This window comes from Dromiciops gliroides, chromosome 2 (assembly GCF_019393635.1).
Source record: "Dromiciops gliroides isolate mDroGli1 chromosome 2, mDroGli1.pri, whole genome shotgun sequence".
Taxonomy (NCBI): Eukaryota; Metazoa; Chordata; class Mammalia; order Microbiotheria; family Microbiotheriidae; genus Dromiciops; species Dromiciops gliroides.
The window spans coordinates 109,346,327-109,359,736 of record NC_057862.1 but is presented as its reverse complement, the minus strand read 5'-3'; the positions used below and the strand labels follow the sequence as shown (position 1 = coordinate 109,359,736).

The window sequence follows — 13,410 nt, the reverse complement described above, 5'->3', positions numbered from 1 at the left end:
CAACGCCTCTGTCCTTCCGTCGTTGATTTCCCTCCCCCTCCCTCCTCCTTCCTCCCCCGATCCGGCGCGTTCCCCTTCACCTGGGAACGAGCGGAAGTAGTTTCCGACGGCGATTTACTCCCGGAAGTGCTTCTTCGGGTGTTCATCCACGTGGGTCTGCGCTGAAAAAACCGTGGCTCGGCAGTTTTCTTCCGGCCTCCCCTCTCTGGCCGTTTCTCCCCCACCCGCCTTTCTGGACGCCAGCTCCTGGAACAGGTAAGGGAAGATGCGTGCGTTGGAAAGAGAGCGGGGTCTAGGCTCTGCTCGCGGCGGAGTGTGGCATCTCGAGTTTCCCTCCCCCGGGCCTCAGTTTTCCTTATTTACAAAAGGAAGAGTTGTACCAGGTAGGGAGTTCTTAACCCAGCTCGGTCTGTGGGCTTGATTTTTAAATTTTGATAACTGTTTCAACGTAATTGGTTTCTTTTGTTATAGTACATTTTGCGCATTTAAAACCATTACCCTGGGCTAGGGTCCATAAGCTTTACCAGCCTGCTGAGGGTGCCCATGTTGTAAAAAATATTTAGATTGCATGGTTTTCCTAAGGTGTCTGAAAGTATTAATGCTTTCTGTTTCTATGGGCAAACTGACACTTTGCTGAAGGTCCTGGAGGCTAGAGAGATGGTTGTTGTTCTCTGAAGGTCTAGTTTAGGTCTGACTTGATCCCGACTTTGTGGAGGCTTCCCCCAATCCGGACACACTATCTGGTCCGTTGTAACTTTTAAAACAGGTAGATGTCTCAGTAGAAAGAGCACGGGGCCTGGAGTTAGGAAGACCCAAGTTCAAATCTGGCCTCAGACACTTTCTAGGTATGTGACCGTGGGCCAGTCACTTAACCTCCGATTGCCTGACAAAAGGATCCACTGGAGAAGGAAATGGCAAACCACTTCCGTATCTTTGCCAAGAAAACCCCATGGACCAGAGTCTGACAAGACAGACCAGTACATCTTTTTTTTTTTTTTAACTTTTTTTTTTTAAGTGAGGCAGTTGGGGTTAAGTGACTTGCCCAGGGTCACACAGCTAGTAAGTGTTAAGTGTCTGAGGCCGGATTTGAACTCAGGTACTCCTGACTCCAGGGCCGGTGCTCTCTCCACTGCGCCACCTAGCTGCCCCCAGACCAGTACATCTTAAAGTGCAACCACCCCATGAGGGAGTACTCTCTCCCGTTTACAGATGAAGAAACTGAGAGAGTAAATAAGCTAGCACACTGTCTTAAGGTTAGTTCTTTGTTTAGACTGAATTCCATCCAGTCTTGATAGTCATATAACTAGTAAGTGTTTGAATCTTCTTCCTAAGAGATAGATATCTAGTTGAGCAGTCAGGAGGGAACCCTCCAGTAGACTTGTATGAACTGATCACATTAGTGCACCTCTATTGCTATACCCGACTTCCTGGGAGGTCCTTTTATTTTGCCTGTAACTGTTAGAAAGTGATCCTTTGAGTTCTGTTGTTAACATGGGAGTAGCATTGGTGGTGGCTCTTCAGAAATGGGTGTTTGTGAGGGGCTGGGGCATCAAGCAGCTGCAGTTGATCAAGGATCTGTGGCCTTCTGTTTTCCTTATAAAAACAATGGTTTTCAAAATGTTGGGTTGTTTAGGGCCTGCAATCCAGAACGTCTGAGACTTAGCTGTTCTTTCCTTGGCCCAGTGATGCTTAAGAGGCTCGTTACATTTCACTGTCATTTATTGCCTTTTTTTCTTTAAGAAACTAACATGGCGTCCCAGGAAGACAGCTTCCCTCGAGGGGGTTCAAAGAAGAAGGTGAATCCAGAAAAGGCTCCCCAGCAGCCAATTGAACGTGATAACTTATTTGATGTAAGTTGGGTGCATGTGTGGCCAGGAACAGCCAATGACAGTTTGACTCTATGGGTCTTAAGAAGACTGAACTTTAGAATGGGCCACTTTCTAAAATGTATATATATGCATATGTGTGTGTGTGTGTGTGTGTGTGTGTGTGTGTGTGTGTGTGTGTGTGTGTGAGAGAGAGAGAGAGAGAGAGAGACAGAGAGATTCCTCTAAAGAGAGCATCCAGTAGTAGGTTACTCACACTAGAGGCTCAGGATTTATCTCATACCTTAGTTTCACATCTTTGTGAGTCTCCAGGTAAGGCACCCTGGTGCTCTTTTGGTGAAGGAGAGGGATTAAGTGAAGTGAGACTTCTGGCTTTTTTTGAGATGAGTTTAGGGGAAACTAAAAGAGGGTCTTGGGGGTGACCGTCTAATCTATGTCTGCTCTACATCCTTGCCTAAGACTACCCTCTCTCCAGTACAGCCTACATACAGCTGCCATGGTGTTTTTCCTGAAGTCCAGTTCTGATCATGTCGCTCCCCTGTCTGGTACCTGTAGGATCAAGTATGAGATACTCTGGCTTTGAAAGCCCGGTACAACCTGACTCTAAGCTATCTTCCACCCTTAGGATATGTGGCTCTCTTTCTCTTAATCAGCCATCCAGCTAAACACGCCACACAGGGTACTCTATCTCCTGTCTCTTTACCTTTACTATGGCTGCTTCCAATCTCCCCATGCCTAGAATCCATTCTTTCCTAACTTCCAACTCCTAGAATTCTTTGTTTCCTTCAAATTCTGCTCCAAGTGCCACTATTTACATGAAGACCTTTTTGATCCCTCCCACTCCCCAGTTTCCCTTAGCTTTTTTTGTAGCTGTTCTGTATATATTTATTTGTGCACCTAAACTTCATATCCCAGTGCCCAGCAAGGTACCTGATAACATAGTAGGAAGGCACTTAGTAAATATTTTTGATTGCTTGATAGCATAACTCTAGACTCCAGTCTTCACAGACTGGCCCTGAATGCTTGTTGCATCCAGTACTTGTGCTTGGTAATATAAAAGCTGGGAAGACAAACAAGACGTGGTCCTGCCATCAAGCACCATAGTCCAGTAGGAAATAAAATGTGGGCAAATTAGGTGTAACAGGGGGAAGCATATGAAAAGTGCCATAAGGATGGTACAGAGAAGACAGTGCTTTAAAGTTCAGAAGAGAGAGTCACCCTTCTGACAGGCAGGCCAGGAAGGTTTCTTGGAAGAGGTGGCATTTGAGGTGGGTCTCCAGGCAGAAATGAAAGGAGGAGCATAACTGCATTGTTAAAGACAGAGATGCCTGGACCTGTAGCTCAGAGGACACAGAAGGGGCGGGGGGGGAGGGGGCTATTGTAAGAGGGAAGGAAGGAATATAGGTTGGAGCCAGGTTTTAGAGGAGGGCTAAGGAGATAATGGAGAATCCCTGAAGGTCTTTGAGCTGGGTAGGAACTTGTTGAGGGCCAGGCTTCAACAACATTAGGAAAGATGACTTAATGTGTGGACAAGGAGAGGGTATATAGGTCTTTGTCTTGGGCAGGGAGAGTGGAGCACTTGGTGAGGCTGCACTATGAAGAGCCTGGGCTTATGGTTCAAGAATTGGGGTAGCTAAATGAGCTGCCATCAGAGGGAAAAGTTGGGAATTGCATTATGTTCTCTTTTCCCTGACTTCTCTGGGTCTCTGTGGGGATTTCTTCTAGATTCCTACAGAGGAAGGATCCCGCAAAAGAAAAAGGAGCCAAGAACAAGCTGCTAAAAATAAAAGGCCAAAAGCAGAAAAGAAAGAGCCCAGCAAATCTGAAGCAGAGCAGTATGGGATACTCAGCATTGAGGTTTGTTTGCCAGTGACCAGCAGGCTACCTTCTTCACACTCTTTGCTACTGAATTGTTAGGTCCCTGTCCCCTGCCAATGGCTCCAGTTGCATCTGCAGCTGTCCTGCCCAGAATTCAGTTACATTACCGGGTAAGGTTTATGAAGCAAATGGAGATGTCCTTGACCTTTCTCATGTACTAAAATGCCAGGGTTTTGTGTTTGGTTTTTTTTGGTGGAGTGACAGAATGTTAGAGAAAGAAAGGATTTTAGAGGTCATCTAGTCCAGTTACCTTGTTTTACCAGTGGGGAAACTGAGGTCCAGAGAGGGAAAGACCCATGGTCACAGCTAGTTAGTGACAAAGCTGGGACTAAATATAGGGTCTCCAGACCCAGTGTTGTATCCTACCTTACCCCCACCCTAATGAGGCACTTCATTTTCTGTTTTTCCAGACTCTGAGTGAGGGAATGCGGCTCCTGGGCTGTGTGAAAGAGGTGAATAATCTGGAGCTTGTGATCAGTCTGCCTAATGGCCTCTGGGGATATGTGCAAGCAACCAGTATCTGCGATGCCTATACCAAGAAGCTGAATGAACAGGTGGATCAGGAGGAGCCCCTGAAGGTAAGGGGGACCCCAGCTCTGGGACTGTTGTAGAGTGGGGAAGGGGGTGGGGGAAGAACAGTATTTCTCTCTAGTCCTGGGTAGGTTGGGAGCTTATTACAGAGCATTTGAATGTATGACTGCTCTCGAAATACTAATTTGAAAGTCTTCCGTTAAGAGAATTCAGAGTAAAGGAATAATAATAATAATAATAATAATAACGATCCCTCAAATCCACTTCCATACATCTTCAGAATTCACAATTGGTCACTTCATTGACTGGAGTTCTGAAGTCTTTCACTGGTTTTCTTTTATGTTGTGATCATCATGTAAGTTAGTTTTGGGGTTCTGCTTGTTTCATTCTGTATCTGCTCATACAAGTAAGTGAACTAGTCAGCAGGTGTTCACAAAGTGCTTTCCACATCCCACGCACTGTGCTCATACTGGGGATGCAGAGAAGGGCAAAAGCACATTTCCTGCCCATTTTCCCACAGCCCCTCCAATATTTGAACAGTCTGATGGGTATGAGATGAAACCCTCGAGTTGATTTAATTTGCATTACTCTTTATTATTAGCTATCTGGAGAGGTCTTTCCTGGATTGGTGGATATTTTGCCTTTCTTCAACTTACCTGTTGAATAAGCAGCTTAGCTGTTATATTGCCCTCTGGTGTGCAGCCTGGTCTTAGGCGGGAAGCTAACCTAACTCCTCTGTGACATCTCTGTTTGCCCATTCAGTGGTGCTTTTGAGAACTCTGGTACAGACACTTCTCTTGGGCAGATCCTCAGTCACTTTTCTTGCAAGATAGAGCAAGATTGACAGCAGGTTGTTCTGAACACATGAGAGAAAGCAGGACCAAGGGTTTCCCAACTTGGTTCAGGAAAATGTGCCTGGTAGCTGATCTCTTTTGTCTTCATTGTGCAGGACCTGGCTCCCTTGTCCAAGTTATTCCAGCCAGGGATGCTGGTACGCTGTGCTGTCAGCAGCCTGAAGTCTGCCTCACAGAAGAAGAGCATCAAACTGTCCCTGAACCCCAAGGATGTTAACGGAGTGCTCAGCTCTGCATCCCTGAAGCCAGGCATGGTATGTGGTCTGGGATTGAAAGCAGCAGGCCCCTTCCCTGTGCCCTGCATGAATGTGGCTGAATTAGGAGCTGAGAAGCCAGGCTGGGGAGAAGATGCATGTGTGAGAAAGGCAGGTGCCGGGCTTGTCTGCACATGTTGTTTCCTTCTCTTCTAGCTGCTCACAGGGGCAGTACACAGCGTGGAAGACCATGGTTACCTGGTGGATATTGGTGTGGGTGGTACCAAAGCCTTCCTACCTTGGCAGAAAGATCAGGAGTACATCAAACAGAAGAACAAAGGTGAGAGGGGAGACAAGAGAGTGGGGGGCAAGGGCAGCTTCAGGGTGTGTTGTGTGCAGCATGTGTGTATTTAGCTCCATTTTTAAAGATCGCTTGTGTAAAGAGGCTTCATAGGCCCCCATTGTGGTAACTGTAAAAGGCCGATGATTTCACAGGCTATCCATCAAGTAGACGGGGCTGGGTGAAGACTGCTTGTTTTACAGAATGGATTAGAAAGAAAGGGGTTAGCAGGGTCTTACCCAGGTCAGCTGGAATGTGGACTAATCCATCGACATTTATTAAGTACTTACTATGGGGAAAGCACTGTTCTAGGGGCTGCACTTTGTCTTACGTGTTCGCACCTGCCAGAGGCTGGAGGATGAAGGGCCTGTTAAATATTAAAGGCACCTACAGTCACGCAGGGGAAGTTACTGCACATTAGCAGCAGGGCAGAATGGAAGCTCACGGGGAAGCATTTGGTGCCATGCAAGGTCAGGAGAAGGGAGGCTCATTTGTGACTGGGAGAGTCAGGGAAAGTTGACTGGGGAGATATCATGGAGCCTGGTCTTGAAGAAGGCACAGGCTTCGAGGTGGAGAGAGGGAATGGCGTGGACAGGGTTGTGGTGTTCCTACCGAGATGTCTTCTTTTAGAATTTCTGGCTCACCTGGCCTCCTGTGGGTAGATTTGGTTCAGACGTCAGCCTATGGGCCTCATTCTCATGGAACAGTTTTGATTCTAAAGCTCAGTCCTAGGGAATTCTATGGTATGAATGAAATCCACTGTGAATGTGGGATTTTTAAAGGTAGCCACTGCCCAGCACTGCGCCTGATAACCTAGAATGCCCTTAATAAATGTGGCTTAATTGATTGGAAATAAACTTTCTCCTCTGAGGTAGACCAGGGATGGTAACTGGGCCCTGGCAACTGGATTTTTCTGGCAGATGAACAGCCCCTAATCTAGGGGCTAGATTAGGTCGGAGTGACTTATAGGGAAGGTTCTCCTCGTTGAGGATTGCTTTTCACTTTCAGGTACTAAACTGCATGTGGGCCAGTATCTGAACTGCCTCATTGAAGAAGTGAAAGGCAATGGAGGGAGTGTCCGTCTGTCCACTCTACAGTCAGAGGTTTCTGCAGCCATTGCTACAGAGGAGCAAAACTGGACACTGGATAACATGTTACCAGGGCTGGTGGTTAAAGCGCAGGTACAGAAGGTAAGCTGTGAGACACCAGCTCACCAAAACTGATCTAAGCCCCACATGGTATTGGTCAGGCTATTAGTCTCGCACAGTTCACTTTCCTGGTTGGGCATTCTGTTCCGAAGTACTTTCTGTGGTTGTATAGCAAAGTTCATTCCCCTGTTAGACTGGGAACTCTCTTAAAGTGGGGCTGAGTCATCAGAACAGGGGCCTCCTAGAGCATCTTCCACATGGGATCCTGGTAATGGATGGAGTTTATAGTCCCAAGGAGAGGACCAGTGTTTGGGCGTGGTGCTCACACTGTTACCCTTCCAGGAGGGAGGGTGCAGTCTGGGAGGGGGAAGTCATTTAACCTGTAGGCCTCAGTTTCCTTATCTGTGAAATGAGAGGATTGGACTTGATAACCTCTTGGGGAATTTCTAGCTCTAAGTGTAGAAAACTCTAGGAGAGAAACATACTGTCATAACTGGAGTTTGTGAACTTGGTGGTGGTGGTGTTTTTTTTTTTTAGGCAATGGGGGTTAAGTGACTTGCCCATGGTCACACAGCTAGTAAGTGTCAAGTGTCTGAGGCCGGATTTTGAACTCAGGTACTCCTGAATCCAGGGCCGGTGCTTTAACCACTGCGCCATCTAGCTGCCCCCCTGGTGTTTTTTAAAAACACTTTGATAACTGGATTTCAGTATAACTGGTTTCTTTTTAATTCCTATATATTTTATTTTATTCATTTAAAAATATTCTGAGAAGGGGCTTCACTGGACTTTCCAAAAGGTTGATGACACAAAAAAAGTTTAAAAACTCCTTTTTAGAGGAGGGATGGGTCTCCTCTAGAAGATGCTCTCCTCTTCCTACTCCCTGTTAATAGCTTTTATTTATTCTTTTTATCAAAACATTAAAATCATTTCCCTATGTATCCTGCTCCCTCTGAATTCTTCCTTTTAACAAAGTAACATTTGAGTAAATTCCAAATGGCAAAGTAAGTCAGACACTATATGCAACATTATGTACCTACAGTCTCCTGCCTCTACTGAGAGAGGACATAGATATATTTTATCCATTTTTCTCTAGGACCAAGAGAGGTCATTGTATTCATATGAGTGTGGTGGTATTCCAGTGTCATTCCCATTTAGGTTATTGCCTTTGTGAATGTTTTCTTGGTTCTGTTGCCTTTGCTCTCTGTTTCATATAAATTTTCCCATATTGCTCTGGATTTCTTATATTCATTATAAAGTAAACTACTGTTCCCTGAAATTTATATAGCATTTCACACATTCCCAAATTGCTGAACTTCCCTTTTTTTAAATGATGTTTTTGCTCCTACAGAGTATTATGGCTATGAACTTTTTTTCACATGAGAACTTTTTGTAATTAACTACCTTTCTGTCCAGCTGTGGGATGGTTGGGTTAAAAGGATGAACTCATTAGTGACTTTTCTTGTGTAAATTCAAGTTGTCTTCTCCAATGGTTTCCGCCAACCAGATATTGGCACACCCGTTTTCATATAACTCCTCTAGCATTAACTCCTGCTGTTTTTCATCACTTTGGCTGATTTATGAAGTGAAACCTAGGATATGCCTCAGCCTGCTGTTCCTTCTCTTTGCAGGTGACCCCTCATGGTCTCACCCTAAGCTTCCTCTCTTCCTTCACTGGACTGGTTGACTTTATGCACTTGGATTCTAAAAAGACAGGACATTACTTTCAAACCCAAATGGTAAGAATTACCAGACCCTGTCCCCAGTTGCCTCCTGCCTCACTATGCTAGGGTCAGATGACCATTCCATAAATAATTAGAGCTTTCATGGCCAGAGGTCCCTTGTCTTTATCCTGCTGAATTTAAAAAAAGAAGAACTGTTACAAAAGTTAATAATAGTATTCGTATTGTATTTTACATCTATCATTTGCTCCTCACAATAACAATGTGAGGTAGGCGCATCATCACCCTCATTAAGGAACCTGAGATTTGGGTGAGGTAAAGCACCTTGCCCAGGGTCCACACACCTAGCAAGCGTCTGAGGTAGGATTTGAACTCAGGGCTTCCTGATTTGAAATACTGGGGTTTATCCACCATGCTACCTACCTGCCTCAATTTTGTTTGCATTCCTTTTATCATGGAGTGATTTGTTGGATTCAGAAATTTGGGGGGTTTGAATTCTATAGCTTTTAAGATTCCTAGCAGGAAGCCATACTTTCTGAACTGTTTGCCATTGTGGCAGTTGTAATTGAGGCCAAATCTATTATTTTAACTTAACATTGTTGTCTCCAGTTCTAGTAGGAACTCTCATCTATGGTATATGTTACAGTTTATGGAGTGTGTTAGAAGGAGCCCTAATTAGTTAATGGATTAGTTGTTCTTCCCAATTATGGTCGTTGGGTCCTGAATATGCTGCCTCTGTAATTACCTGAGGCTTCAGCAGAGATTACCAGTGACCAAAGCACCAACACTGTCCTTTTTGTATGTGGGGAATGACTGGTGTGATTATGATATTCCTGAGCTGTAGATATTAATGCCAGTTACTGTCACAAAGCCCTGATGAAACATCTCATTACCTGGGGATGGCAGCTTAGTCAATTGTGGTTCTTGACATCTCGGAGTTGAGATGTGGATGGATAGATTGAGGCCATGCAAGCAGAGTAATGCCCTATGGGATTGCACAGATAGTTGATGTATTTGTTACAGGTAGGGACATTGAGAGTTTGCGTCTCTGAAAGGTCTGGTCTAGGATGCTTGATCTGCCACGCTTCCTTTCTTGTTTAATGCACCTTTTTCCTTGATCCTCCTCACAGGTGAGGGCCTGTATCCTCTCAGTTCATCCACGTACCAAGTCTGTCCGACTAACATTGCACTCTTCCTTCCTGCAAGCCGGTCGCCCCATCACTCGTCTCTGCCACCATCTCATTGGAGCTGTGTTGAATGACGTGCCTGTCCAGGGCTTCTATGCAAAGGCTGGTGCCACCTTCAGGCTGAAGGATGGGTCTCTGGCCTATGCTAGGGTGAGGAGGGAGGGCATGGGCCCATTATCACTAGAAGGGTGGATGGGACACCTGCTTCCTCTCATACCTCTGTGGAATTGTCTTGCTCTACTTCAGGAAATCCACAGAGGATGTTGGTTGGGTGGTCCTTGAATCTACAACTTTTCTAGAGTGTTACTATTTGCCTTGATTGAAGGGATTTACTTGGGTTTCCAGAAACACATATATAAAGTAACATATGTGTGATATATGTATGTCTAATATATTCTATATATAATGTGTAATTACATATAATAATATAACAATATTACTATATATATTTAAGTTTATACTTCTTTGCTATTGATATAGCATGTTATCTAGGAAGCTGCCTGCACTTCGGGTCCTGGAAAGGTTTTAAAAGTTATTTACCCCAACACCTTCCTGAAGCATGAAGTTGCTTTCCAAAAACCTCATCTAGCCTCTATTCGATTAACTCTTGTGATGGGTAATTCAATACTAAATGAGGTAGCCTGTTCTAGTGTTGTTAGGAAGTTATTAATTGTATGTGGTTCTGGGTGATCCAGCATTTGCTGCCCTGGGACCTCTAGCCACTGGTAGAAGATATTGAGTCCGTGCCATTCATCTTTGTTTTTTTGAGAGCACTTTGCTGGCAAGTGTGTACTCTCACACCTTTGGAGAATCAGAGGCCACATAGGTCAGCCTGTTGCCCCAATCGTTTCTGGTTTGGTTGTCCTGATGCTAAAGTAGAGAAAGAACAAAGAGGCATGCAGGATGGGTACAAAGGTTTCTTTTTGGAAAGAAGAGCTTTTTTGTCAGACAACTGGGTATACTTCCATCCTCTTATAAACAGTGAAACTGTCCAGTGTTGTAAACAGTGACTCGAGCCCTGGTGTCCTGTTCACTAGCTGCTTTTTTTGCTTTAGGAGTGTTCCCAAATGTCCTGTTGTTTTCTGCCTGTGCACATGTTTAATGAAGTCACATTCCAGTTTGCATTCTTGGCTCAGTTATTATCTATTATGTGGGCACATGTTAGGGATTCCTTTTCAGAAGCATGGCATTGGGCTGGCTTCTTGAAAGGCTGTTCATCACTCCTAATTGTCATCCGTTTGTGGATGTTGAGGCCCAGCTGGCCTTAGAGAGGTTTCAGCCTTGTCCAGCTTGCCCTCCTCACAATGCACTATCACTCTGGTGCTATTCATTTGTCAGAGGAGGAGTGCAAATAGACTAGGAAAAAACTCACTCGATGGTTTCCTGTCAGTGTCCTGAGGCTCACCAGAGCTCTTTGAAATCCATCTACTGTGTTTCTGGATTAGCTGAATGTCTCTCAGTCTCCTCTTATAATTGTACTTTATATATGTAGATCATGCACCTCTCCCAGACTGAGAAGTCTTTTAAGCCAGAGAAGTTTAAGCCTGGAAATCTGCACAAGTGTCGGGTTATTGATTTCAGCCCAATGGATGATCTGGCTTTGTTGTCTTTGAAAACGTAAGTGTGTGTGTGTGTGTGTGTGTGTGTGTGTGTGTGTGTGTGTGTGTGTGCGTGTGTGTGTGTGTGTGTGTATGCATGCATGCATGTGCTCGTGCTCGAGAGTTTGTGAGTGTTCGAGAGTGTATGTGTGTGCACAGCATTACAACATGTACCATAGCAAGAGACCATCATGAATGTCACTTTCCATACAAGTCATTTGATGTGGGTTTTTCTTCCTGTCAGTATGGGAACTGTTGGCCACTCCAGCCTCTGCCACTGTTTGATTCTATTTTTCCCGTTTGTCCCAGGAGTATCATCGAAGCCCCATTCCTGAGATATCATGACCTCCACCCAGGGCAGATAGTCAAGGTGAGCCCTCCACACCCAGGTAGTCCAGCCAGCAGAGGCAGCCCCCACACTTAGGCATTCAGGTATCCCCAGTAACGTGGTCACTCCTCAGAGCTGCCTGCTCTGAGTGTCATGGTTAGCTCTTACCTCCATATGGCTAAGTCAGAAGGACCCTATTTAAGGATGAGTGTTAGACTGGGTCATCCTTGAAGTGGGGAATAAAAGTGTCAGCAAGAAGGCTGTTGTCATATTTGTGGGCAGCTCACGTACTCTGCAAGGAAACATGTGGTCCCTGTCCTCCATGGAACTTGTAGCTCACAAGTCTCCAGAGGGACACACGTGCCAAGTGGAGAGCTATAATGTGTGAAGACACAGGGCAAATGAGGAGGTTGTGTGCTCTGTGTCTGGTGATTGCCTCTGGGGCATGGGAGGTTAGAGCTTAAGGACATGGGCTCTTCCTTGGTGGTGAGGAAGAAGGGGAAGCCCTGTTTGGAGTCCTCATGGTGATGCTTTCTGTTCTTCCCCCTAGGGCAAAGTGTTTGCACTAAGATCCTATGGGGTGATCGTGAAGGTGACTGATCAAATCAAGGGCCTGGTGCCTACCTTGCACTTGGCTGATGTCCAGATCCGGCATCCTCAGAAGAAGTATCACATCCAAGATGAGGTCAAGTGCCGGGTAAGACTTGCTGAGCCAAGCTGGCTTTTTGTTGTAGGGGATTGATAGGGCCCAGTGGGCAGATATAGCCTTGCATTGAGAATTGTAGCCCTCTGCCAGATGTTAGATCCTCACATGCAAAAATAGCTAAACACAAACCAGGAAAAATATGTTCAGCAGCAAATGTTGCTGGAGGGCTAGTCTGGGATGGCTTCCTGGAAGAGGTGAGTTTTGAGAAGACGCCAGTACTTCCTGGATTTTCATTCAGCAGGCAGCTGAGCTGAGAATCCCTCTAGAGGGAGAGTATGCATAGGATCTAGGGGAATAACTGGGGTCAAGGGAGGTGGGGCCAGTTCTTTGTGGTCTTCACCTTTAGCTGATAGTTGACCATCCTGCCTTCCCAGGTTCTGTTGTGTGACCCCGAGAACAAGAAACTGCTAATGACTTTGAAAAAGTCCCTGGTGGAATCCAGCCTCCCAGCTCTCACAAGCTACAAGGAAGCCAAGCCTGACTTACAGACACACGGTTTCATCAGCAGCATCAAGGACTTTGGTTGTATTGTCAAGTTCTATAATGATGTGAGGGGCCTGGTACCCCAGAAGGAGCTGGGTGCCCAGCCCATCTTGGCCCCAGAGGAAGTCTTCTATGTAGGACAGGTAAAATACCTGCAGCGGCAACTGGGAAAGCAGCCCTGCCTCTCCTCAGGAGGCCCCTGCTCTGAAGGAGAGGGAGGCGTGGCTCCCTGTTTGACCAGAGCAGGGTCTCTCAAGAACTGCTAGTTCCTTCTGGGGCTCTAGCCCCTCTCGGTCAGGGCCATACTGAGGAGGAATTAGATGAGGCTTCCGGAGAAGTTGAGCTTTGAGGGAGGGTCAGCAGTCCAGAGTAGTGAGAAGTGTGCCCTTCCTTCCTGCCCTGCTGTGTAAGGGAACCTGAGAGAAGGAGCACTCAGTACTGGAGAGGGTGGGGACAGGGATGTAGGGTCTTCAAGAGGCCATGAAGCGGGTACAGTGGATAGAATGCCAGGCATAGAGTCCTGAAGACCTGAGTTCAAGCCCAGCCTTGGCTGTGTAACCCTGGCCAAGTCACTTAATCACTAGCTGCCTCATTTTCTTCAGCTGTAAAATGAGGCTATTAATAACCCCTACCTTCCAAGGGTTGCTGTGAAGATCAA

General features: G+C 45.9%; 1 protein-coding gene across 1 annotated transcript in view; it reads left to right on the top strand.

Annotated features, from left to right (window-relative positions):
• The first annotated feature begins 123 nt into the window (after positions 1-123).
• Positions 124-13,410, top strand: part of PDCD11 (programmed cell death 11) — a 37,042-nt gene continuing 23,755 nt past the window's right edge. The window contains exons 1-13 of the mRNA XM_043987343.1: positions 124-255; positions 1,741-1,850; positions 3,552-3,683; positions 4,115-4,282; positions 5,185-5,343; positions 5,500-5,623; positions 6,632-6,813; positions 8,400-8,507; positions 9,581-9,787; positions 11,130-11,254; positions 11,545-11,605; positions 12,114-12,260; positions 12,644-12,895. Coding sequence (XP_043843278.1) covers positions 1,749-1,850; positions 3,552-3,683; positions 4,115-4,282; positions 5,185-5,343; positions 5,500-5,623; positions 6,632-6,813; positions 8,400-8,507; positions 9,581-9,787; positions 11,130-11,254; positions 11,545-11,605; positions 12,114-12,260; positions 12,644-12,895 — 1,767 coding nt within the window. The 5' untranslated portion in view covers positions 124-255; positions 1,741-1,748. The remainder of the gene's footprint in view (positions 256-1,740; positions 1,851-3,551; positions 3,684-4,114; positions 4,283-5,184; positions 5,344-5,499; positions 5,624-6,631; positions 6,814-8,399; positions 8,508-9,580; positions 9,788-11,129; positions 11,255-11,544; positions 11,606-12,113; positions 12,261-12,643; positions 12,896-13,410) is intronic.